This window comes from Arvicanthis niloticus, chromosome 3 (assembly GCF_011762505.2).
Source record: "Arvicanthis niloticus isolate mArvNil1 chromosome 3, mArvNil1.pat.X, whole genome shotgun sequence".
Taxonomy (NCBI): domain Eukaryota; kingdom Metazoa; phylum Chordata; class Mammalia; order Rodentia; family Muridae; genus Arvicanthis; species Arvicanthis niloticus.
Window position 1 is genome coordinate 115,300,853 of NC_047660.1, and position 27,424 is coordinate 115,328,276.

At 36.9% G+C, this 27,424-nt stretch overlaps 1 protein-coding gene across 1 annotated transcript in view; it reads left to right on the forward strand.

Annotated features, from left to right (window-relative positions):
* Erbb4 (erb-b2 receptor tyrosine kinase 4) overlaps positions 1-8,847 on the forward strand; it is a 988,011-nt gene extending 979,164 nt beyond the window's left edge. Inside the window, exon 25 of the mRNA XM_076932054.1 lies at positions 358-8,847. Coding sequence (XP_076788169.1) covers positions 358-803 — 446 coding nt within the window. The 3' untranslated portion in view covers positions 804-8,847. The remainder of the gene's footprint in view (positions 1-357) is intronic.
* Positions 8,848-27,424: the final 18,577 nt, after the last annotated feature.

Genomic DNA, 27,424 nt, shown 5'->3' on the forward strand with positions numbered 1-27,424 from the left:
GGCACAACAGGTATTCAATCCTGACAGCCCCAATAAAAGAAAGCATTTGGGTGCATTTAGAAGAGAAGAACATTTTAAAAGATAAGAACTCTGTTCTTTGGCCTTGTCCTGCCTTAATTTGTTAATTTTTCTGTCACTATTTTGTTTCATTTGAGCTTACTCTTTTTTCCCCACGTGACTATACAATCTTCAGGTTTTGTTTTGCTTTGCTTTGTTTGTTTTGTTTTGTTTGAGAATTTATGAAAACATATTCGTGGCTCTCTTGTTCTAAAGAAACTAACCATTGCTTTTAACTTTAGTCTAATGAATAATTTCCAAAATTAGACTTCCGACCGTAGTATCTTTGTATTATTTCAGAATATCTGAATCCTGTGGAAGAGAACCCTTTTGTGTCCCGGAGGAAGAATGGAGACCTTCAAGCTTTAGATAACCCGGAGTATCACAGCGCTTCCAGCGGTCCACCCAAGGCGGAGGATGAATACGTGAATGAGCCTCTTTACCTCAACACCTTCGCCAATGCCTTGGGTAATGCAGAGTACATGAAAAACAGCGTACTGTCTGTGCCAGAAAAAGCCAAGAAAGCATTTGACAACCCCGACTACTGGAACCACAGCCTGCCACCCCGGAGCACCCTTCAGCACCCAGACTACCTGCAGGAATACAGCACAAAATATTTTTATAAACAGAATGGACGGATCCGCCCTATTGTGGCAGAGAACCCTGAGTACCTCTCGGAGTTCTCACTGAAGCCAGGCACTATGCTGCCCCCACCGCCCTACAGACACCGGAATACTGTGGTGTGAGCTCAGATAGAGTGTTAGGTGGAGAAACACACACCCACTCCATTTCCCTTCCCCCTCCTCTTTCTCTGGTAGTCTTCCTTCTCCCAAGGCCAGTAGTTATGACACTTCCAAGTGGAAGTTGTAGAGGAGCAATGGTAGTTCTGTGCTTACCTAACTTGAATATTGGAAGGAAAGACTGAAAGAGAAAGACAGGGGGACACACACTGTTTCTTCGTTTCTTCATATGGGTTGGTTAACAGAGTGTCTGTCAGAGCTAGAGGAGGTCTAGGAAGTATAAGGCAATACTGCCTGCTGTCAAAGAGCCCCATCTTTCTTCACTTTGCACACACTCTCTCCCTCCTTTTCCCCCTGTCCCCACCTCCCTTTAATCTATCAGTGCTGGTGATCGAAAGCCCAGACTCTGTTCCCATCTGTAGCCATAGTCTTGTGCATATTCAGCATCCCTGAAATCATACTAAGGCTTCCATTAGAACAAAAGGATAAGCATTTGGATGCCATTTGATAGTAACTCAGATTGAGAAGCCAATTTCTTTCTCCAATAGTTTCTTTCTTGGCAAGTAAGAACGGCCAACCAACTTTTGTAATTTTTAAATCTCCATTATAGTTATAACCAGTAATTATGCTTGGAACGCATCTCTGTGTTCTTTTTTTTTTTTTTTTTTTTTTTTTAATTTTGGTTTGCTTTGTCCTATTCCTTTATATCAGTCGCTCCCCTATTTTGGCTGCAGTCTCTAATTGTAAAGATATTTACATAAAAGCCTCTTGACAGAGTTCAAAAAAAATTAAATGATGTAGAGATTGGTATTTTAAATCATCCAGTCATTAAAACTAGAAGAGAAAGTTAAGATACTACTAAAAATAGTATCTGATCTAGATCTCATGTCTCACACTGCTGAACTTTGTGTTCCCTTTCTTTTCATTCTTTACCATTTTATTCTCCCCCAAAATGATCGTCAATGACCAGCAGCAGGAATCTTAAGAATAGAAGGGATGCTAAGAAACAGTTCTGTGTGGTTCATAAAACTACTGATACTTTCAGGGGTGGTCCCATGGGGGATCCATGAAGCGGAATAAACACTGGATTGGGTACGTCTACATGGAAGGTACTCAGAAATGTAGTTTGCACTTAAGCTATAATTTTATTTGTTCTTTTCTTGAACTCCACTTTGGATTTTTTGAATGAAGCAATATGGAAGCAACCAGCAAATTAACTAATTTAAGTACTTCTTTTTTTAAAATAAAAGGATCTAAGATAAAGACAGACTGTGGAAATACCAAACCAAGCCAATTAGGACTTTGGAACAGTACCCAGGGATTGTGGTGAGAGGGCCAGCACATTAACTTCATGCAATGTGACATTTGCTGTGTAAGGAAGTATGTTAAGTTTGTACTCTCTGTGTGAAGGAATGCAAGTGAAGGACTGGCTTGAATTCCATGGAGTTTCTAGTCTGAGATTCTGTTTGTACTGACTAGTAGGTGACTTAACTCTTCACACCTAAGTTGCTATAATTAAAAGTAAACCATCAACATTTGAAGCCTATGAATAGGTCCACACTTGAGTTAAAAGTTGTAAATAAACATGAAAACTCTTCTCATGCAATTATTTTATTATCCAATATATTAATCTTTTAATAATTTATGTAATGACTCTCTCTTCGTATACTACCATACTATCTAGGTTGTAAATCTTTCTATTAGGTTTAACTTTGAAAAGACTCCTATAGTGTTAAGATTAGTGATGGGAATAATGACAAATGAATCTCTAGGAAATAAGGAAACAATACATCTCTCTTTTCTACAAATTTTTTCTCCAAGTCATTTAGGTTTTTAAACATTTCTTTCTACTGTTAAAGTTTTTGAGAGACCATTAGATTCACTGGCCAAAAATAATCAAGTAGATTAAAAATCTTGGTAAAACAGAGAGAACTCAAGGGAGAAAATTTTTCAAGGAAGTTTATGTTTCTACCTATTTTGAAAAGGTAAACCCATGCGTCCAAATCTAGATTTATTCAACTGATATTTAAAGTCTACTGAAAGTATGTCGGAGAGTGTTCAGATAAATGAAACCATCCCTGACTTCAAACTTTAACAGTCTAGACTTATTTGCTATGTGACATTTTTATTTCTCCGTGAGTCCAAGGAATCAGATTGTATTAGCTATTTTGTGAATGGCTTCATAGAACTTTTTGTAAAAGTTCTGAGAAGTCATTGGGATGTAATTTAAACATCTTTCAAACTACTGAAGATGAAAAATATAAGCACTCCTGTGTTCTTAGCCAGACACAAGCTGGACCACATAAACATTGCATCACTGGCAAACTGACATATCTGGAGTGTTACCATGAAACCAGGTCAAATTCCTGGAAAATGTTGGTTTGTTCTCCTCTTCAGGGAGGAGAAGAGAAGCAAACTGAAAGTGAAAGGTGGAGACAGCAGAGGGATCTGTGAGATCCTATCTAGAGAAATCTACCAGATGCAGAATGATCCAGGGGCTACAGCCTTAAAGCCCAAAGCTCCCCAACCCAATTCAGAGGTATCTACAAAGACAAGGGACCTTATATAAGTACTTATTTCCTATGAAGAGTTAAAGTAAGCCTTTGTTAGTAAATAAATGTATACTGTCAGCATCTTTGGAATGCTATAAGGACTTTTTCTTTTCATTTAAAATACTTGTGTGGCTTCTAGTGGGATAAAGAAAGCAGAATCATTCCATTAGTAAAAGAAACATAATAATCTCTTAGCTGTTAATGCAATGTAAATGTAGTCAATGAGGGTTGCCTTTTTCTCCTTAAAAGCACAGGATTCACAGTTCCACCCATCTTCCCCTAGAGACAGATGCGGGTGTAATTGAGAGTGACCCCAGGTGCCAATTTTAATCATTCCTTTTTATGACTTTTTAATATAACATGATTTCAGTTGTTCTGGTATTTCATGTTTATTTAAATTTGACCGTCTAGGCCCTAAATTCTGGGAGGGAGGGATTATTCAAGAGTGTATTAAAGGGACAAACAACAAGCAGGAGTCAGGGAGGATGTGCATTCATTTGCTCAAGTGAATAACTTGCTTAACCCATTAAAATAAAATTGTAAGATACTCATGAAAGTCTACAGATTGTTGTGGAATATCAGGTTCTAAAACTGAGCAGCACCAATCAAAATATGCAGAATCTGTTTGTAAAACTGAGTAAAATTGATGTTAAAATTGAGCTTACTATGTTTTTTAAATCATCAAATTGTAAGGATCAAGCTTATCATGGGAAATCCTATTTTCAGGCATGAAACTTTTTTTCAGTGGAATAACCACTTAAAGAAGCCACTCTTGAGCAAATGAGAAAAGATGTCCTCTAAGTCAGGGGAAGTCCAGAACCACCAAACTGCTGCTACTCAAGCAAGGTTAATAACAAAACTATTCCCGTTTTTCTGAATTACATTAGCAGCACAGATTAGAATATAGTTCACTCTCTCTAGAAGCGTTCTTGAAACAGTGTGAAAACAGTGCAAATTGCAAACTATTAAAAACATAAAACTAAAGATGAAAGACTTATTAAGTAAGAGTCTGCTTTTCATAGGTCAGGAAGGATGGCTGACAGGCTCTAACTTGAAAGAAGAAATGGGACTTTTACGTGCGACACTGTCATGTTCTATACCTTTGGAGAATGACACATATTGTCAATGGTGGAGAAAAGTTAGTATGGGGATATGAGATTCCGTGAATAGATGAAGTTAATGGGATAATTAGTGTACTTCCTGAAGAGTCAACACTAGAAAGAGTAAGCAAAAGTGTTTATGCCTGTGCCTGACACAGAACATTGTAAATACAAGATTCTCTTGAACAGGCTTAACATTTCTTTAAAAACTGGAACTCTTTGTTCATCTGTAATTGTTGATTATTTAACTAGTACATGTAGTTCATAAGGTAATAAAAATGGTTACCACGAAAGCATGTGTACAACTGGACACAATCACGACAATGCTAGTACGACATAGAATTAGCTAAGTTATCAGATGTTAAATGCTCTCAATAGTAGTAAGCAAACCAAATTAGAAAACTAGCCACAGAGTGTAAAATAACAAAATAAAATTCAGGCTTTGAAAATGTAGGATGGATTTTTCATAGTAAATAAAAATAAGTTTCCCATTTAAAATGGTTGTTGGTTGGAGTTAGCAGAGTGTAGGTATAGAGAGGCTTCAGTTGTAAAACCTTGCTTTAAAGCACTACAGTTGGTTTTTCTCATGTTCTCTTAATTCTTCATTACATTTTAATTTATTAAGTATAAAGAGATGCCATATTTGGGGATTCTGGTTTGCAGACATCACATTGAATAATAGTCAAATGAACCACAGAATTTAAGTGATCTTTAAAATGAATAATGGAAATGAAAAAGGGTCTATTGTCTTTTGCAAAAAAAAAAAAATGAGTGTTTAACCCAGTAATTTAGAAAGCAAGCAAAATATTTAATTTATGAAGTATCCTTTCTTTTCCTACTATCTTGCTGATATAACCAAAATGGAACCCATTACCCCTTTTATTATTATTATTATTATTATTATTATTATTATTATTATTCATAAATAGATACTAAAGGAAGAACTTTAAACTTTTCAATTGGTATTCTTTTAGACTCTAGTTTTTAACTGTTTATTTTTTATGGGGCAAATAGAAAATCCAAGAGCAGAGCTATGAGAAGTTAAAAAGCCAGACAAACCAATTTCTACTGCATATGTCATGGGCAGAAAATCTGGTTGTGCCTCTCTGTGTCTGAAAGACAGTCTTATACTCGTGTAGACATAAAAAGTCAGGCTGTCATCTCCTGCTGGCCATCTATCTATTCAAGACCAAATGACATATGAATATAAATGTGAATCAGACATGATTTTAGACAATCTTTGACAGTTGAGATCTTCTTGTTGACTCTAAAATAAGGCCAGCATTTATGATTTCTGGATCGACACATTTTTTTTTTCTAGTCCAAGAGATGCCTTTGAAGGTGTTCTCTTGCTCTTGTATTTGTATATAGAAAACCTTCCAACACCAGAGACTGCTTTGTTCCTTCATTAAATAAAAAAAATCTATAAAATGGTAAGAATTTTAGATGCTCTATCCAAGTCCCAGTGATTTAGTCAGGAGACAAAAGTGTCTCACCTCACTCCTTGGCCAAGAGATTGTTTGGGCACAGGAAAATGCTTCTAGTGTCACACTCTGTAAAGATGATATGAGCCCCAATTTCAAGGGAACATTCACATGCCTTCCCTGGAAAGAAATTCCTTAAAAGCCAACTTTGCAAGTAAATGATCACTTTGTCACAAATAGAAATTTTATTTCCCCCTAAACTTTAGAGGAAAATGGCATCTTTCCTCTCTCACTCCCAACTCTCACAATGCCTTTCCTTTTTTTTTTTTTTTTTTTCACAAGTTCAAATTGGCTTTCCTGGGCTATCGCTTTCTTAAGCCATAGTGGATCTCTGAAGAACCACATCCTCCTCTGAAACACTGACCTAGCCTTTGCCTTCAAATGCCTGATTTTTTTTCCATTAAAATATTCAACTACTCTAGAAGATGTGTAAATTGCTTCTCAAACAAAAGACAGCACAAAAAAATTATTTAGGGTATTAAAATTGTTTTTCCATGACAATTGATTCTATCACTGTGGGCTTCTCCATCAGATTTTAAGATTAGTTAGCTCTGTAATGAATCTCAAGACTCACATAGTACATACACTTCTAGATCTTACATTAATCTTTCCATGAAAACTATATATGTGTATATATAGTTTTTATGTATATATATAAAACTAAGTTATTGCTGACAACTAACTTATTTACTTTGATCATCTTATTTTATTCCTGATATAAATATTTTAGAGCTGCTAGAGTGTTTGGTTGTTTTTTTTTTCCAAATGAAGAATTTTATTATCATGACAGCAGAGGCAATTCACCTGTGAAAACTTCCTGTGACTTTTGTCGGAACATCCATCTATCTAACAAATTTATAATAAGCGCCGTTTCACTGTAATGAAAGTCCGTGTTGACTGACAGAACTCTATTTACTCTTTCTCTACTTTAGGAGGAAATTTTTCTTTTAATACTTTAGTGTGTTTTTCCCCACGTCACTAAAAGTGTTTATATTTATAACGATATACAAGTACAAGAAAACAAGCTTTTGCATCTGTAGGCAATAGTCAAATTTGTCCTTCAACATTGTCTTTACTGCTACTTTTAGTCCTGATATGTTGCTGTTTTCCCCAAGCCTGTAGCCCTTTTGAAGAAAAGCAAACCACATTCCCTCTCTATTGACAGAAACCTGGTGTTCAAGTATCATTTCCAGTGTTTTTCAGTTAATGGAGTGGTTGGGTCATTTTCCTTAATGTGAGAGTCATCTCCCTGTATAGTTCTGGATCTCTCAGGGGCTAGGAGTGGAGAGTGGGGGAACAGCCTACCGAAGCACTCCAAGAACCCTTATGGAATTACTCCGGTAGTCAGCTATGAAAGTTATTTTCTAACTGTAGATATATGTAAGCCGTTCTTTTCAAGTAAGGTACTTTGAAATATGTAGCATAAACTGGTACTGCTGTTAAATGGGTCGACTATTAAACTGAGCAGCTGTGCAAGGGGCAGCTAACTTTGAATGCACACCTTCCTGGCTGGCTTGTGTACATCTCATCGTGTGCGAACACCCAGGCCTTCATTGCTGCACATCAAGAGTGTGCCTCCACATGCTCTAGCTGCTTGATCATTTCTCACTGAATGTCATTAGATCAAGATCAAATGTAAATGAGATTAATCCAAGACTAGGTCACATTAAATTTTTCAAAAATTCATCTCATGCACGCCTCACAGTAGTTGACTAAGATCAGTTTGGGTGATAAAAGGAGACAATTTGCAGAAAAGGCAGAGTTGTGTTCTTTTCCTTATTTTCTTGACATATAAACAGAAAACAAGCCCTATTTCCTCTGAAGACTCATCAAAGGACAGGGCTGTAAGAAAATGACTTGTTGGTAAGCCATCCATGTTTCATTTAAATCCCAGCATTCAAAGTTAGCTGCCTTTTTTGAAACAAACAAACAAAAAATACTACTGTATGTTTGAAAATGTGAATAGTATTTTTATAGCTTGTTAAAGACATGGCTAGATGCATTTGTAAATAAGGATAGTGTTGCTTTGATTTTTTTTTTTGATGAACATCTTTATTTGGAACATAATTGTCTTTAGGGTTGATTTGTATATAAGTAATTGGCTTGTGATTGTTTCTCTTTCAGTTGGAAGTTATCATTTTGACATTACCTGTGATTCTGTGTTCAGCACTATTGTGATGTGTCCAACCTCTGCACTCGCTTACACAATAGGATATGCCAATTGTGTGTGGTGAAATGTTATTTTCATTGTTTTCTATTTTATCTATGAAGGATTATGCACTTAACACATACTAACTTTTTTAATGTTAGGTATATTTTTAGTATAATTTCCCGATTCTTTCTTCTCCTCCAACCCTTTAGCTTCTTTTCCCTTCTTTCCCTCTTTTCTGTTGTTATTGAGAATGAGGGAGAAAATGTATTTTAAATGGATGTAATTAGGCTTTTTGAGGTATTTCTCAAGGATCCTCTTTTGACTCTTGGGAAAGAATTGTGCGTGCACAAGGCAAGTATAGAACGCAAGCTGCTTTGCCTCATTCTGAACTGATCATCCCAGCTGAACAATTTGAAAACTGTTCTGCCTTTTTGTTACATGAATCTGTCAGAAATATATTTTTAATTTAATATAAATGAAATTCAATAAAATATGAAACAAATGTTTTTTCCGTGCCAGAACTTTTTTTAATAAGAAAAAAATCAGTTGGGGAAGAGAAAGGTTTGTTCCGCATTTAATAATCTGAAGATGTGAAAATGGCTTTATTTTCATGCTTAGAAACCTCATTGATGATTCTTCAGAAGCCTTCAGCTGGCTGGACTGTGATCTGCTCCATATGCTTTCACTATCCAGGCATATGCCTATTGACTCGTCTGCACAGGCTGTGCTTAATTAACTGTGGTTGGTTTGTTTCACTGGGAATAAAAAAATATAAAATATTTTGTAGGTGGAATCCAAATACCATTTTGTTTCTATCTTCATTGCAGTCCATGCAGATACTTTATTATTTTTTTGTAAATAGAGAATTCAGATGGCAACACCATGCTTGCAGGAGGGATGGTTAGAGAGAATGAGACATCCAATTAATAATTAGGGAGTTAAGCCCATGGAACGCTGGGAATGTGATATGGGATACTCATAACTCTTGGTTTTATCTTTTTTTATTCAAGATTTAGTGTTAATCCTTTTTGCCTGTAAGGTGTAGAAATGCTACAGTTCCAATAATTTTTCATTAGAAATCTATTGTTCTTTCAAACTACTCTGCTTATTTGACTATATATGATCTGGACTAAATCAAGGGACAAGAACAAAACTGTTTCAAAACAATATATTATAGAAAGTTCACTTATAGCCTTTAAATATTCTTTTCATAATTACTTGTTCTGTTTGAATGGTCACTTGTACATACCCTCACACCCACCCTTGGATATTTTGACCTTTTCATCTGAGTCAATCACTGTCAATTAACTGTGTTCAGGATGAAATATGTCAGGACACCATGCATTTAAACCACAGATAAACTGGACAAAAGAGGAAACAACTTCTTCCTTATGCTTTACGATGTAGTTGAAATTTCCAATGGGACCATGCTAGTTTGTATCACTTCTAATATTTATCAAATTTTTAAGCATTTTATAATATATAACTTTATTCTGCATATTTGGACTTACCACACTCTTTTGGAAGCAATATTATTGAGATAGTCCTGGCCATCCTTATAAAGAAAAATAAAACAAAAAGGAAAAATGTCTAGAGTCATGCAACCCTGGGGGTTGGGTTTCCCATCTGAATTATCTTCCTTTCCTCTGATGGTTAACCAGTTCTTTCATCTTCCACCCAACCATGTGCACCCGCTAAATAAAAGCTTCAATCTAATTAGAGCCTGCTTTACGGTCATGCACTGTTTCCAGCAATCTATCATCTTCATTATTCATTAGATCCTTAACAACTGATCTTCAAACTCAACTCTTTTACCTCCTTAAAATACCTGGGATCATCTTACTTATAATGGAGAATTAGATTCTCTTCATTCAAGAAATACATGCCATGCAGTCCTATGCAAAAAGTTCCAGAAACATAACCATGTGGAAAGCCTACTGTCTGTACTGAAGAGGGCTAGAAGCCTAATTGGTAATTGTGCCACCCGTGCTATTTAACATATCAAAGAACATTATAGATACCCTCACTGGTTTTCTGGCAAAGTTGGTACATGAATCAATACTAATACAACACATACATTCCCTTATTTATAAAGAAGTTGATGCATTTTCTAGTATTTGAAACATGTTAAATGGTAACTGGAAATTTCTGGAATGTAGCGTAAGATCTTATCTAGATCCAGTGTCAATCAGTCAAAATCATGACAATGAAAGCTGAGATTTGAAATGCAGACCCATGGCTCCAGAACTTGAGATTCTGAAGAGCATCAGTACTTCAAAACAAGCCTGGTGTAAGAATTTCCAAGCCATTCTGGCTAAAAACTGAAGCCCAAAGCAATCTGCAGATAAGAATCACTGTGACATTATAGGAGGAAGACATTGCAAGGTATTAGAAATATACTAGAAATTAGGGGCCATAGTTAATGTTAAAGTCAAAGTCCCACTATTCTTATGTTCTTTAAACCTAAAAAACTTAAAGTTGCAATTATTTCATTTGAAATTCATATGGTGGGTTACATATACAATATGCATGTACACACATATACGTAAAGATAGAGAGAGAATAAACTATATAAAATATTTAAAGGTTTATTTTTACAAGGCAAGACTTCATAAAAAATCTTTATTCTCAAGCTATTTCACCACAAGCCTTGAGTTATATATCATACTTCAAGTTACATTCATAAGACTGTACACTGAGCAGGTGCATAGTTAGCTAATTGTATTTCTCTCCAATGTACCATCAAGCTTCATGACAAACCATGGGGAGCAAAGCCACTAGACAGCCATCTTAAGATTAGAAACAGAAGACTGTCTCCCAGACAGCAGTTTTAAAGCTATAAACAGAAAAATTCACCACAAGATAGCAATCAAGGGAATGTGAACCAAATGGCACACGGGAGATAGGAGACGGTGCCTGTACCTACTCTTGCATGTTACCTATAGGTTTTAAAAATAAAAACAGCTGTCTTGAAAATAATTAGGCCATTTTCTACTTTCTTATCATTTCAGATAAGTAGAGTTCTACTACACAAGATGATCAAAAATTACTGCCTCTTTGACAAAAAAAAAAAAAAAAACCAAAAAACAAAAAACACCAAACCCACAAATCTTCCAAGCATGAAAGATAGGTGCTAATAGCTGACCACTGATTGCTGTTGAAAGAGGTGAATAGATGCACACATACATATCAAAGATATGCAGAAGATTAAGACTTCATATTTCATCTTTGTCACCTTATAAGGCACTTAAAGTTATCTTCTATTTATTCCAAGACTTAGAGAATTGCCCTGTAGTTACTTAGTGTGATATTATTATGCTTGTGTGTATTTGAAGGCACTACCACCATGGCGACATAAACACAACAAAAACTGGTTGTATGCTTCTGTAAGGTGACTGTCCATTAAAATCTTCACACATGTTCTTTTTCATTGTTTCCTACAATCTATTTGGCTAGGTACTGATACTTTTCCCTTGTCACAAATGAAGAAAATTTAAAACAATACATCAGAAACATCACAGAAAAAGTGGATCAGCTAAAATACAAATCAACTTGATGCAAAGAGTACATTATCCCTTATGAGATAATATAGTTATCCTACAACATTAATACTAAAATGACCTCCATGGTTCATTCTTTCTTCGCACATTTAAGTTCATGTATGCAGTTAAGATACCTGTATGTGTTTCTGAAAAAAAAATCTTTTATAAACTACCAGATTAGTTGGAAGTAGACATATAAGCTGAAAAATATAAGATTTTTTTTTTTCAGATTCTATTCAGCCAACTTTGAGGGGTCCTTCTCATTACCACTTTAAAGCAATTCTTCTCCTCTGAAAAATCTTGAGCTAGACCCCCACAGTTTAAATCATTCTCTGGACCACTGTCTTTCCCCACTCCTACTAAAATGCCCCATTAAAACCCACTTAAAGCATTTAACTGCTTTTCTAATCTAAGATCCCAAAGTCCAAATTCCTCCAAACAAAAACCTGGTTTAGCAATATCCCAGTCCCTAGTATCCATTTCTGTCTTCTATTTATTGCTGTGAAGAGACATCATGACCACAGCAGCTCTTATAAAGAAAAACACTTAATTGAGAGCGGCTTACAGTTTCAGAGGTGTAGTCTACTATCAACATGGCAGGAAACATGGCAGCATGCAGGCATATGTGGTGCTGGAGAAGGAGCTGAGAGTTCTACATCTTGATCCACAGGCAAGAGAAGGAGACTACCACACTAGGCCTAGCTTGTGCTTATGAGACTTCAAAGCCTACCTCCACAAAACCTGCCTCCACAGTGATACACCTCATTCAATAAGGCCACACCTCCTAATAGTTGCACTCTCTATGGGCCAAACATTTATATGCATGAGTCTATGGGGCCATTTTTATTCAATCCACCACATTTGCCTTAATAAAATATCATATTTCCTCTATGGTCTCACAGTTCTAAAACTTACCCTAGGAAGCCATTGTACTTCATCTGCTCACCAATCTAAGCATTACAAAATGATAACCATAATAGAAAGAAGTCTAGGAGCTAAGAGTGGGGTTTCACATTGTCACTTTCAAAGAATGACAGATAATTCTGTTCATATTCTCTTGGTTGAAACTAGCCATCTGGAACTGCTCAGGTTCAAAGTCCTAGGAGCAGCCTGATGGTAAGTGAACATGAGTTTGCCTGACACATGGCTCTTACAGCAATGACATTGAAGGGAAAATCTAGTCTTTCAAGACAGCTAATGATGCCATCTGTTAGAGCATACATGACAGCTCTGCATGCTGGTGATTATCGCTACTGTAGTCTTTATTCCTCTGGGATATGGACAGGCACATCTGACCACCAGCCATTTGATCTAATGTACCTTTCAGTTCTCATATATTCTTCAAGACCTCCTGCCAACTCCTGGACATTTCTAGAGGAGATAGGAAAAATTGTTCACCTGCAATGGTTCAGAGTCTGAAAACTCAGTCAGGTGACTGACAAGACCAGGTGAAGCTCTTGAAACTAACCATCGACATTAGCAGCTAAAGGCTTGTTCCCAAGCCTGACAACCTAGGTTCAATCCTTGAAGAAGAGTACTAAGTGCACAAGTTGTCCTCCAACTTGAGTTCTGTAGCACGAGTATCCCCCAACACACACGATAAATAAAACACAATAAAAAGATTTGGATTAAGGAATACCTAAAAAGTGAAAATACCAAGTTTTGGAAGTCCCTCACAAGACTATGTACTATCATTTCTTTTTAGATCAGAAGGTCTTGTATGTTGGAAAATTTGATAAATGAAAGAAAAGGAATATTTTGAAGAATGCTGTAAATAAAATTACCATTTTTTCCAGCCAAAATTAGGTCTTTCAAGTTCTATATCCCTCATGTCATGAAGTTCATCCTTGTTGTTGCCTCAGGAAAAAAATTTCACAAGAAGATGAAGAGGGGAGGTTGGGAGGGGAAGAATAGCTATTCACCAAGCAGTGTGCTAAACGTATTGCATGGATTTAGTCACCAAATCTTTACAAATAGTGAGGAAAGACCTGTCATTTAATATACATTTCATTCTGACCTCTGTAGAACCTCTGGATGATGTGAATGGATGAAAAACAGAACTTATTATTACTCTATAAGACAACTCTGAAGAGAATGCTGTGCAGGACAACAGGGTATGCTACGCTTGGAGAAGATTGGCCAGAGGCTAGGAATGTAGAGTGTATTCATTGATTAATGCATGTAAGGGAGAGTCTATCCCATGGTGTGAAGTAGACATCAGAGGACATTTTGTAGCAATCAATTATCTGCTTCTATGATATAGGTCCTAGGGACCGAACTCAAGTTGCTAGGATTATTAGCAAGTGTCTTTACCTCCTGAGCAATTTTATAAGCCCTTGAACAATTTTTAAAGTATTTTGCTGTTCACAGTAGGAATATAACCTGTTAATATTCTACAGAAAATGCATAGCCTCACTTCTAATCTATGCTGAAATTCACCAAATCTTAGTGAAGGACAGATCAATGAGTGCTTATCCTAAGACATTCTTATTCCAATATTCTGTTGACACAGCTTTACAATTCTTTGTAAAGACTGCAGTTTCTTTTAGTACTATCTAATCTCTTTAGCTACTCAAAATTGTATAAGCTGAAGAATGTAGAATGAAAGATATTGACATCTTTCTGTCTAGGCTTACATGGAATACCACAAAAAGGGGGTAGGGGTGGTAATATTTGTGTACACTGAACTAGAATTCTAGCTCTATTTAGAAAGAGTCTTGCGATGAGCATATGACATTGTACTAATTCGGTATTCTTCAGTTTACTGACTACTCAGTCAGGTTGATTGGGGGATGGGGGATACAGGGGAGTGGGAGGAGACTTTATTCAGCTTACACTTATATATCACACTTCATTATCAAAGGAAGTCTGAACAGGAGCTAAACAGGATAGAAACCTGTAGGAGTGATGCAGAGGCTGTGAAGGGATGCTGTTTACTTGCTTGTTACTCACAGCTTGTTCAGCATGTTTCCTTATAGGACCCAGGACTACTAGCCCTGGGATGGCACCACCCACAATGCGCTATACCCTCTCTCATTGATCACTAATCAAGAAAGTGCCCTACCAGCTTATCTATAGTTTGATCTTATGGAGGTATTTATTTAACTGAGGTTTGTTGTTTTGTTTTTTTTGTTTTTTTGTTTTTTTCCCTCTCAGATGATTTTGACTTGAGTCAAGTTTGTAAAGACTGCAGTTTCTTTTAGTACTATCTAATCTCTTTAGCTACTCAAAATTGTATAAGCTGAAGAATGTAGAATGAAAGATATTGACATCTTTCTGTCTAGGCTTACATGGAACACCACAAAAAGGAGGTAGGGGTGGTAATATTTGTGTACACTGAACTAGAATTCTAGCTCTATTTAGAAAGAGTCTTGCGATGAGCATATGACATTGTACTAATTCGGTATAACCATAAACTGTGGTTAGGTTGATTTTTAAGCTGAAGAAAAGAGAGAATTGTTGGGAGCCACAGTGAGCGTGTCAGCATTTGCCATTACAAGATGGCACGGGCATCCTGTCCTCCCACTAGTAAACAACTGACTGCGCAGGTGCAAAAGGCAAAAAGCGCACCAAATCACTGCCCATCCCGGGGCGTATTATGGGTAATGAGTGAACAGCCAATCAGAAGTGAACACGTCACTCTAGGGTGTATTTAAGCTGTGCCTCTTCCTGTCTTTTCATCTTTCCGCTTCTGCTGATACAAGAAGTAAAGCCTCGTTGTAGTAACCACCCGAACATTGCCTCACGTGTCCTTTTTCTCGGGCGAAGGGGACACGGAGGGGCTCGGAACAGAGAATATATTGGAAGATAAGAGTCTGGTGCTTTCAATCAGAGAACTAAGTTAGAATTTTCTGAAATGAGGATGATTGATCACCTGCTAATGCTAACGGCTACCAAAACACCTCCAATAGAATTTATGTTCGTCAAGCCACACAGGGTAGGACATGGTAGCCCATTTCACCTTACTATGTCTCTTCTAATGTCTTTAAAAGTATTAATAACATTTAAGAACAATGATTATCAATCACCTTTACCATTTAATAGTCAGATTCATAGATTTCAAATTCAAATCCCCCTCAAAGCAAAACTATACTGTGAGTGCATTCTGCCTAAAACCCTCTTCAATGAATTCTTTTAATTACAGATGTAGGTCTAGGTGATACAATATGAGACCAATATATGAAATTTTTATCCAACTTAGAAAGGGTCAACAAATGATTCACAGTCTGAAAATTGCTTCCCAAGAGGAAAAGCCGAAGGTAAAGGAAGCAGATTCAGAAGCAAATGTTGAGGAAAGCATTGGATGTCCAGGCAAGAGAAGCTTTTGGATAAGTGCACTTATAAATGACTCTTGTGACTATGCCTCCTGAATAACTGTCCACATCAACTGACACCAAGAGCCAAAAGCAGCAGTGTAGCCAACAGCAACAGCAGCACCCTCATACCGCCTTCTTTCTGCTCTGGTAGTCCACGTTCTTGGCAGCACTCATATTCACAGCTGCTAGCCTGGAAATTTCTCTGGTGTTAGCTCCTGAATTCAGAATGAACATCTTCAGACTGTTTATGTCACTGCCTGGTTCACTATAGTAAGCTTGCTGAGGTGTTGAAGCACTCACCTTCGACTGGAGGTGTTGAAGCACAAATTCCAGATAGAGACTAGGCCTTTCAAATGAGCCTTGTAGCTTAGTTGTCCAGCAATGGTGTTAAATATATGAATACAGAAAATATCAAAAGTCATCTTGGTAGAAAACAGAAGATGCAATGTGAAACAACTACCTGGCCCAGAAGTTATGGTGGAACAAATTGTTTATGCTTTGCTGAATCTGCTAATACCTTTGTTGTCTCATTCACTAGATGGACAGGTATTCTAAGCTAAGGTTTACCAAAACAGTAGGGCAAGAGCAACAAGAAGAGGGTGTGCATTAAAAACAGGCTAGAGAATTCAGATGAAAGCTATGAAGCTCTTGCCTTTTTATACTTTAATAAGATCTGCCTTTCCCTTGGTGTGCAGTAATAGAGTTAATGTAAAGAATATGTGCCTAGGGAAGCCTGCTGGAATGCCAGTCCAAGGTTTCTATGGAGGACTGATTGTGTAGGTACATCCTACTATGCAAATAACCATGGTAACAAATTCAGGGCTTTACCAATGAAGTTAGGAACATCATCAATCTTGATGTTTGTGCAAATTAATTCTTACAAGTCTTGTCAAGTTGATAATATATTACTTCAGGTCTGCATAACAGCATCCACAATAGAAGCATGAATGCATTCTGAGGACCATATCCTCAGTAGTTAGCCATGGGTAAACTCTCCCCTGGAGACATGTCACCATTGAACAACCAAACCTGATATGCCAATGTAACCCATCTAGCAGGAGTGACAACAATTTTAAAGAGATATTTATTCATACCCTGCTTTTGACTATCAGACATTTTGAAAAAAATGGTCCCCAAGAAATTGGATATTCCTAGAACTCATGTTGAGAGAAAGATGATGTCTCTTGCTGGCCACGGGAGGAATTTGTCTCTTACAAGAGCTGTCACTTGATTCCAACAACTTGTCTCACTAGCTTGTAGGAGAGACTGGAGCTTATGTGCTGATGGGTCAACCATGTCTTTAATTAAAACTTTACCTGACCTAAAGGGCATAGCTATATGTTTCTCCCTCACTTAATCGAACCATCATCTTAATTGAAAGCATCATGTGAGGATATTGAAAACAGTTTTTAACTATGATTAGATCTCCTTTCCTCTCTGCCCAACAAACTACCTCTGGGGTAGTTTGTTGCAAATGACTCTCTGCCATTTAAAAACTTGGTCCAACATACCAAGACACAGATTCTAATAGCGCTAATTGTTTCTTTCCCAAAATCCTGGTCTAAATAGGGGATGGGGAAGGGAGAATAATACAGATATATACATATTCCTTTCAGTTTCTTATCACCAGTGTGATTTATTTATTTATTTATTTATTTATTTATTTATTGCTGTTCTTTGAGACAGTGTCTAATGTAACTCAGGCAAGTCTCAAACTCTGTGTCACTGAGAATCATCTTGAACTTTTGATCCTGCAGCCTCTACCTCCCAAGAATTGGGATTATAGGCATATGACACTCCCATCTAGAAGGTTTACTTTTAATAGCTCAATATTCTCCTATTGTGTGGAAATACACTTTCAGTCACTTTTTAAAACTTGAACTGTAACAAGCACTTAAACTATACTCTGTTAGAAACCACTGGATTCTCACTTGGGTCAACAAGGTGACTAAAATCACGAGGAAGCCTAGTGAATATTCTCTTTACATCTGTCTGTTTTATTTTCACTCAGAGTTCTTGACTCTTCACAAACATGATTAACAAGTGCTAGATGATGTCTATCTTACTAATTAACTTTATCTCATTTGAAGCAGAAGGTCCAAAGATAAGTCATTGTTGAAACTTGCTATCACTTTAAATTCCAGAAAGAGATATGTGCAAGAGGACAAACTACCAACCCCATCCTTAACCCCAGATGAAGACAATTATCTATGGTGTTGAGAATGTCAATAAAACTCACTATTTTCTAGGAGGTAGATTGCTCCTTTCCAGCAATGACATGGTTAACAATTTCAGATGACCTTGGAGAACAATAAGAGACAATGTTCAACCAGAAAGAGTTCAAACTAAACCTGTTTAATTATGCAAACTTTTTGTTCTTTCTCCCAGTTCTTCCTTTATTTAAACCAAATTTTTATGTCAACATCACAAAGACAGACTTGGTAATAGCAGAAATTAGGTGACTCTGTGGTCTGGACAGGTTGCACTTGTGCACCCACCTAAGAGCTCTCTGTATTCACAAATAAAACACACACACACACACACACACACACACACACACACACACACACACACACCAGTTAATTTTAACATGCCTTGACTAGCTTAATGGTTGGGCATTTCTAATCCTTCCCATGGCTAACAAACATTCCCCTCTGGAATTCCAGATTTAATATCCTTTAAAATCTATATTTCATCTCTGCTACCCCAGACACAATCCAGGAAGTGGCCACTAGAGCCACTTACCCGAATTCTTACATGGCTGTTTAGTCTCACACCCCTCTCATGGAGATTCTGCTTTTTTCCTCTCCTCTCTCCCAAGCCCAAGAATCCCAAAGTCCAGCCTCTATCTGTCCTGCTTAGTCATTAGATGCTGGTATTTTTATTTGACAATCATAGCCAATTGGAGGCAGGGTCACTCAGTATCTTACATGCAGACACTTATGTAAACACTTTTGAGGAAGAAAATTAACATTATAACACAAGTAAAGTTAGGCCAAACCCACTTCACATGGTGTCACCACAACCAGTCACTGTTCTTCCCCATGCAATGTACATGCTGAATCACTTCTTTATGTTTTTATGATTCCTTATCATCTGGAAGTAGTAGCCTAACCTAGCGTATTGGTTTCAGAGGAGCCAGAGCTTTTGCCTTGAAGTTTGTTTCAAGAGCATGTATGGTTCTCCAATATCTCATGTTAATCATATCCTCTCAAGATAAATACTTAGAAATGAAATTTTTCAGTCTCTCAGTATTCATATATTTAAGGAATTATAAAATAATGCTTCTCTTGCTTCAGTTTACATGTTGCTTTGGAACATCTTTTGGGGGGTAGGAGAAAGAGTCATTTAGAACTAATTAAAAACCCACAGGAGGCCAGATTGGGAGTCCAATTCTCAGAACTCAGAGTACAAGTATTACTATGAATATAGATCTCAACTCTATGCATTCTGTTTTGATTTGGAGTGAGTCATGAAGAAATTCTCTGTAAATAACCACTTCTCTTTCTTACTTGACAATATTTTTGTCTAGGGACACTGAATTTGATTTTTAAAGCTTAGTTTTCTTTTATTTTGTTTGTCGCAAAATAGAATAATAATTATGAGGCAGGATAAAATTAACATGAGGTCTAAAGTAAGACATTGTTGACTGTAACTTTGTCCTTAGTGCAGGAACTCCCTGAGTAAGGCATATATTATAAGGCTGGATAAGGCATATATTATAAGGCAGATAGATCATTAGATTCCTGCAGTGGTTTGAATGAGAATGGTCCCCAAAGGCTCATGTTTGAATACTTGGTCCCTAGTTGGTGGAACTCTTTGAGAAGGATTAGAATATATGTCACTGTGTAGCAGGTTTTGAAGTTTCAAAACACTGGTGCAATTCCCAGTCTCTCTGTGCCTCCAAATTGCATCCAGACGTGTAAGATCTCAGCTCTTCCTGCTATCATCCCTTTGTTCTACTGTCATGTACTCTCACCTTCTGAAACCACAAACCTCAATCTAAATGCTCCTTTTTATAAGTTCCCTCAGTCATTGTATCTTATCATAGCAATAGAAAAGTAACTAAGGCAATATTAGAGTATTGAAAGTCATTGGGATAGATGCTTCCCCCCACCCCCAGCATATTTTAAAAATAGAATCTGAAACTATAGGATTTAATATTGATCAAAAAAATGGTATCTGAGTCTTGTTTCTGGCACTTCACGGGAACAGTCCATCCTGAACTGCATATAAAGTTGTTGGATTATTGTGGTGGTCAATATCCATTTTCAAGTTCACTGGTTTCAGGATCACATTTGAAGCAAACTTTGGAGCATGTGTGTAAAAGCCTTTCCATAGAACCTTGAATGAGAAGAGAAGACTTACCTTGACTGTGAGCACCATTCCATGGGCTGGGATCTCAGTCTGAATGAGAAGGACTAAGAAAGTGGAGCACCAGATTCCATCTCTCTCTGCTTCCTGTCTGTGGATAGAATGTGACCAAATGAGGTTGTCTATCTTCTGCACAGAAAAAAAAATAGACTTTAAGGGAAGGTTTCTCTATACTAGATGGTATGTTTTTAAAAAGATAAAGAGAGAAAGGGATATGTTCTCTGGAGGTGTGGTGAGGTATGGGGGAAGGAGGTGCCTCAGAGGGCCTATGCCAAGGCATCCCTTCTCCATGAGCAACCAGCCATATAACTGCATATTATAGAATAGAGATTATTAGGGGCATGAGGAGGGGAGTTAAGAGAGTAGTAGAGGCAGAGAAAGAGAGTAGAGAAGTAGAGGAGTAGAGGCTGGCCATGAGAACTTGGATAGATAGTGGGGAAGGGAATGGGGAGAGAAGGGGGAAAGGAATGAGGGGACAGAGTAAGAGCAAGACAAGAGAGTGAGGAGGAGGCAAGCAGCCCCTTTTATAGTGGGTCAGGACTAGCTGGCTGTTGCTAGGTAACTGTGGGGCAGAGCTTAGACAGAATGCTAACACTAGAGTGTTTAAAATTAATATGAGGATTGTTTCAAATGAATATTAGGGCAAGGGATGTTGGCTCTCTCTACTCTTACCTCATGAAAAAATCCTGTCTTACTTTGTAATAAACTCTACGCTCTGTCACTGAATCTTTCAAAAAAGATTAGAAGGACTATAGAGCTGAGAGAGGGCAGACAATGTCAATATAAATATCATGTCCTAATTTTAATTACTTCATTTTCCATCATAAATAATAACTTCAGGTTTTTATTAGGGCCTTTCAATTGTCTCGTAGATTTCAGTCTCCTACCCAAACCCTAATTCTTTTAAAATTTCTTTTACAGATCCAAAAAAAAAAAAAGTAATGCTATTATGCTTTGGGATCTAATTGTTTTAATCAATATTCCCCCTTTTGAAAATATAACATTGATAAAGAATTTCAACTTCTATATATCAGAAAAATATAACAGATTTCATCCCTTTCTTAATGTAAAGAGCATGTATAGTTAATAACTACATTGTGAAAGCCAATAATATGTCTTTATATTTCTTACATAGTTTAAAGATGAAACTATATGAAGCAGTGGGGTGTATATAACTTAGTAGTAGAGTGCGTGCTTAACATATATGACACACTTGGCTCAAAATCTTCAGCATTAATATGCATACATATACAAACACAATAATTTGGTCTTTAATAGCTTTTTCTTTATTGATATATCACTTTGTTGTATACTTAGCTTAAAGTCCTACTCTTAGGGCTGGAAGATTAGATTACTGGTGGAAAATATGCTTAGGAGATGTGTGGCTGCTGCACAGAACTAACCTTCAAACTGAACACACCCCATCATTGGGCATTCATCTGTTCTCAATATCAAAAGGCCATCCCAGCTGGGTTTCTTGTTTGTTTATATTCTCTCACAGAGGGATGGGAGGAGTCAGAGAACCCTCACCTCAGTATCCTGATACTCCTTCCCACCTGCCCTAATCACATGTGCTTTGGAAAGGGACTCGAATATATGGACCTAAGACTAGGGGAGAGAGGCTTTACCTAAGCAGCTGTGTGAAAGCTAATACCTCTGCTGGGTTGACGTTCTGGTGTGGTCTTCTGGTGTGCACAATCCTGTAACTGATCACTATGCTCTGTAAGGAAACTCAGTGAAGTTATTGGTTCCCCAGAGTGAACTTTTGTGGATTCCTGCAGGGATTTTACAAAGAAGGATAGAAGGTATTTATCTCTCTGTGAGAGGGATTTTATTTTTTTAAACTTTTTTTATCGGATATTTTATTAATTTACATTTCAGATGCCATCCCCTTTCCCCATTTTCCCTTCCTAGAAACCCCTTATCCCATGCTCCCTCCTTTTTTTTTTTTTTTTACTTTTATACTATTTTAATTACATGCAAGTATTAAGGTCATTTCTAGGTTGAGGAACTAGCAATACAATAGATGCAAATAGTCAAGGAACAAACAAGAAAACAAGACAATGAACTAAGTTTCATGAACACTCCTGTGATCACTATTTCTAAGGGTTTATCAGTATGATCAATGTATCTGAGCCTACTTCCCTGTCCTAGCCCAAAGTCATTTTCGTGTCTGAAGCCTACTTCCTTGTTCTAGCCTAAGATTTATATTCCTGCCTGAAATTACTTCTTCCTTCTAGTCTAAGATTTAGATTCCTGCCTGAAATTACTTCTTTGTTCTAGCCTAATGTCAGATTCCTGCCTGAAACCCACTTTCTTGTACGTGGCTAATGTCATATTCCTGCCAAGCAGCCCATTTCCTTGTCTTTGGCCCATGTTAGATTCTTGCCAAGCAGCCCCCAAAATTCTCTGCCTCTCCCCCTTTTTTATTTCAAAGATAAGACTGAGCCTGTCTTAGGTCTCTCTGCCAAGAATGCCTTCCTTCCCCTTTGTGGAATATGCATTATCAAAAGCAATGCACTTTTGTCTTAGCTTGGTAAATACTCTGTGCAGAATCTTACCCAGCTTGTTAATTTAATAACGCTGTCTGGGGTCCATTTTCAGTTTCAAGCCATGTATTTTGGCTGCCAACATGTTGATGTTGTTAAAGGCAAGCTTTGACATGATGGGCAGGAATAAAAGTATTCTTAGGACAAAAAGAGCTAGCATGATCAAGCAATATATGCCATTCTTGAAGCTTGACCAAAAGAGAAATACTGACCTCAGGCCATGGGTATCTGATGCATCAACACTCAGCAGAGGAGCATTCGTTAAATTTATAAGCTCACTATGAATAGTTAAAAAAAATTCCAAGAGATATTAGAATTATGTCAAATGCACTGCAAGTGTCTTTAAACTTTTTCCTAATTATAATGACTACCATTGTAAATTTTAGAACACAAATCCAATGGTATTTGGTATACACTCGAGATGGATCCTTACTCTTAAACTGTGAACCTCCTCCCAATAATTTGAATAGGATAGAAAGCATCAATCCGTTGTTCCAAATGTCTATCTAAATCCTCTTGTATATTCAACACGTTAGATTTTATTTTATTTATTTATTTATTTATTTATTTATTTTTTGGTTTTTCGAGAGACAGGGTTTCTCTGTGTATGTAGCTCTGGCTGTCCTGGAACTCACTCTGTACATCAGCCTGGCCTCAAACTCAGAAATCTGCCTGTCTCTTAGTAATATTTTTTTGCTAAGTGATTAACAAAAGTAGCTGTCTTAACTTCTTGTGTCAAAGCAATTGCAGAAGCAGTGGTGCTAGCAATTAATGTAATTAAAGCTGTTATACCAGCAATAATCAAGCCCACTACCCTCTTGCTTCCACTTAAAGCCTGACTCACTTCTTCCAGTACTTGCAAGCTTTTTTCAGGAGACCAAGGTTCTGTGATACTCAGGACAATAAAACAAAAGCTGGTTGATAGACCTCCATAACTGACATGTCAGGTTTCAACACACTAACACAATTAGAAAGTGTACAATCAATGCAACTTACATTAAATAGTGTAGAAGAAACAAAAATAATTTAACATATGTACTAACACTTGTTTGAAATCTAGATCCTGTCACAACTTTATCTCTTGCTAACATAACATTATGGAGAACTGCAGCTAACTTCTAAATATATTTCTGAAAATGTCCAGAACCAGCCTTCCAAATGAAGACTGTTATTTCCAATATTGGATTGATTTCTAGACCAGTCCATGATTAAGTCCAAATAACTGGTCACATTTAAGAAAAATACAAGAGTCATTATAACTTCTCTTTTTGACTCTCTGTTCCACAATATCTAAAAACTTGAGGTAAGGCAGCTTTTTCCATCTGAGGTATAAGTAAGCAAAGGTAGGTTGGGAATATATGTCCAATATAGCTTCCCAGTTACCTTTGTCAGGGCACTCGGCAAGCTCACAGGTCAGCATTATTCTTTGTCTTGGCATAAGCATGTCACACCCATCACTCTGTCAGGACCATGCTACTTCAGCATTCTGCAGAAAAAATACAAACATGCCTGATTGGGATCATGCCATATGCCATAAGTATGCCTAGTTGTAGAGTTCCATAGGCACTGAGCAAAACATTCTTTGGCATCCAAATTTTTTAAAAAATATTAAAATAAAAAGCATATGATTTAAATAAGTTTGTGGTATATGGGGATATACTTTCTCCTTTTTTTTTATTTTATGAAGATATTGTTTTAAAGTTCCATGGGCCCTTTCAACTTGTCCTTGACAATTATAAAAAAAAAAAATTCCAGGAATATGAGTAATATTAAATTGTTGACAAAAAGTCTCAAATGCTGGACTGCGATAGCCAGTTCCATTATTATTACTATTATTATTATTATTGGATAATTTATTCATCTACATTTCAGATGGTATCCCCTTTCTCCATCCCCTCCCGCAGAAACCACTTATTCCATCCCCCATCCTCCTATTTTTATGTGGGCATGCCCCACCCATCCATCCCTTCCTACCTCCCCACTCTCAAATTCCCCTCACTGGGGCATCCAGCCTTCAAGGGACCAAGGACCTCATCTTCCATTGATGCCTGACAAGGTCATCACACACTACATATACAGCTGAGCCATGGGTCCCTCCATGTGTGTTCCCAGTCTAGCTGTTTAGATCCTGGGAGCTCTGGTTGGTTGGTATTGTGGCTCTCCCCATGAGGTTGCAAGCCCCTTCAACTCCTTTAGTCTTCTCTCTAGGGGTTTTAAAAAGAGGGTATGATAGAGTCAATTTTTAGAAGAAAGAAAGGAAGAAAGAAAGAAAGAAAGAAAGAAGATGGAAAAAAGGGAAACTAAACTATACAGATTATAAAAATATCCTCATTTTTTTTTTAATAATAAATAGTCCTAATGGGTACAAGTTATTTGAAAGCAGCATTATTAATTAGTAGCAGAATATGAACTCCACGTGAAACCCTACAAATATAAAAATTATAAATCTTGCTGTATACTCAAAATGTCAATAACACCTTAGTATTCATTTGAAAGGATTGAAACTAACAGGCTCACAAATGGTCATTAAGTATGCTTCCCTGTTTTTATCTATTCTTGCCTGATAACATCATTATTTTTATACTTATTTTATCATACTGACACTATTTTGAATGATATAAAAGGAAAATAAATTGGCCTGCAGAGATGGTACAGGCCTTTAATCCCAATACTCAGATATCTATGAGTTCAAAGGAGCCTGTTGTACACAGTGAGCTCCAAGCCATCTAAGAATGCATAGTGAGACCTTGTCTCAAAAACAGAAAAAACGAAAAAGGAAGGAAGGAAGGAAGGAAGGAAGGAAGGAAGGAAGGAAGGAAGGAAGGAAGGAAAAAGTTAAACAATTAAAACAGAGAAATTTTGAACTCATCAAGTAATATGAACATTTCTTCCAATTGTCTGTATGACACTTCCCTCCCTTCCCTTCTAAAAGCTTTGAAATATTTGAAATAATATACAAGGAAAAGCAACATGCTGAAAAATCAGAACCCACTCAACCTCAATTGCAGACCTTTGGATACAGCAGGAATCTTAATTTAATTTTTATAAAAATGATTTTCAAATTCTTTTCTACAGAGTCAATAAAAATTATTTATTTTCTGGGTATAAATGAAAATGTTAATTTCATAATATTACCAAGAAAAGGTCTGAGAAACATTAGATGAGATTCGGGGGGGGGGGGCACTTAAAGTTTAGAGTTGGCATGCAAAGTATTTTAAGCCCAAAGACATTTGCAATTCAATGCATGTAAAAAGACACTTTCTCATAGCTCTTATCTGACTAGATGCAGAAAAGAAGAGTGACATAAATCTTTTCTCCAGGAAGCCTTCTCCTCAGGACAGAGAGTTGTAAAAACACCTAACATAAGTTGCCTCTGGGAGCTTTACATCCTGAAGAAAACAGAATGACCAGAGATCACACATCAGAGATCACACATGCCAGCCAAGTCCAGACACACATCACAAACTTCCTTCCTTCTCTTCCCACAAACCCATTTAGTCTTTCTTTTTGCTTTTGTTTTGTTTTTGTTTTAAGACAGGATGTCTCTATGTAAGCCTAGCTATTCTGGTGCTCACCATATAGATCAGGGTGGCCTTGAGCTCACAGAAATCAATCTGCCTCTTCCTCCCAAGTGCTAAGACTAAAAGTGTGAGCAAACATACCCAGCTCCTATCTATCTATCTATCTATCTATCTATCTATCTATCTATCTATCTCTATATTTCTAGCTCTTACGTGATTGTTTTCATGGTGTGGAAGTGCATGGCTCTTTGACATAACCCCAAGTTCTATTGCCAAATATGAATATTGTAGAAGGTACATCTTATTTACTACAAGGTACATTTACAATTGAAAAGTAACAGCTGCTTTGTGCTTTGTAACTCAAAATTGTGTGTGTGTGTGTGTGTTTTGTTTAGTTAATTTTATTTTCCACCCTTGAATATTAGAGAGACAGATAAAAATTTGAACATGGCAAACTTCCCTCTGTTTTAATGCTGTGAATTTTGGCCAGTCAAATGCCTTAAGTCTAAATGCTTGAACAGCGTGAATCAAGTTCTGAACAAATGTGCAATCTGGATGTAGGTGAGCATTTTATATTTAGTGAGAAAAAGTAAAGGTCATTTAGCTCTTCCAGGCATATTTTTAAATATTCCAATTTCCCGATGTGCCAACTATTTGTTTTTTCTTGACCAACCTCGATATTTTACATTCACTAGCTTGGAAAGGTCATTTCCTCAAAATTTAATTCTTTTAACTGGATGACCATGCTTCTCAACATTTTTTTTTTTTTTTTTTTTGAAATCCAAGATGTGCTAACTTCCATACAACATACAAGAGAGAGCGATATGTAAAAAACCTTCCACAGAAGCACAGGTCTGAGTCAATTATTGGAGGAGATTCATGGCTGCTATTCTATAGCACATTCCCTGTGTATTTAACCATCCCTGCATCCCTGGGATGAAGCCTACTTGATTGTGGTCAATGATCATTTTAATGTGTTCTTGGATTCTGTTTGTTTGATCCCTGAGTTTCATTATTTCCTGCTGTCTACTCCTCTT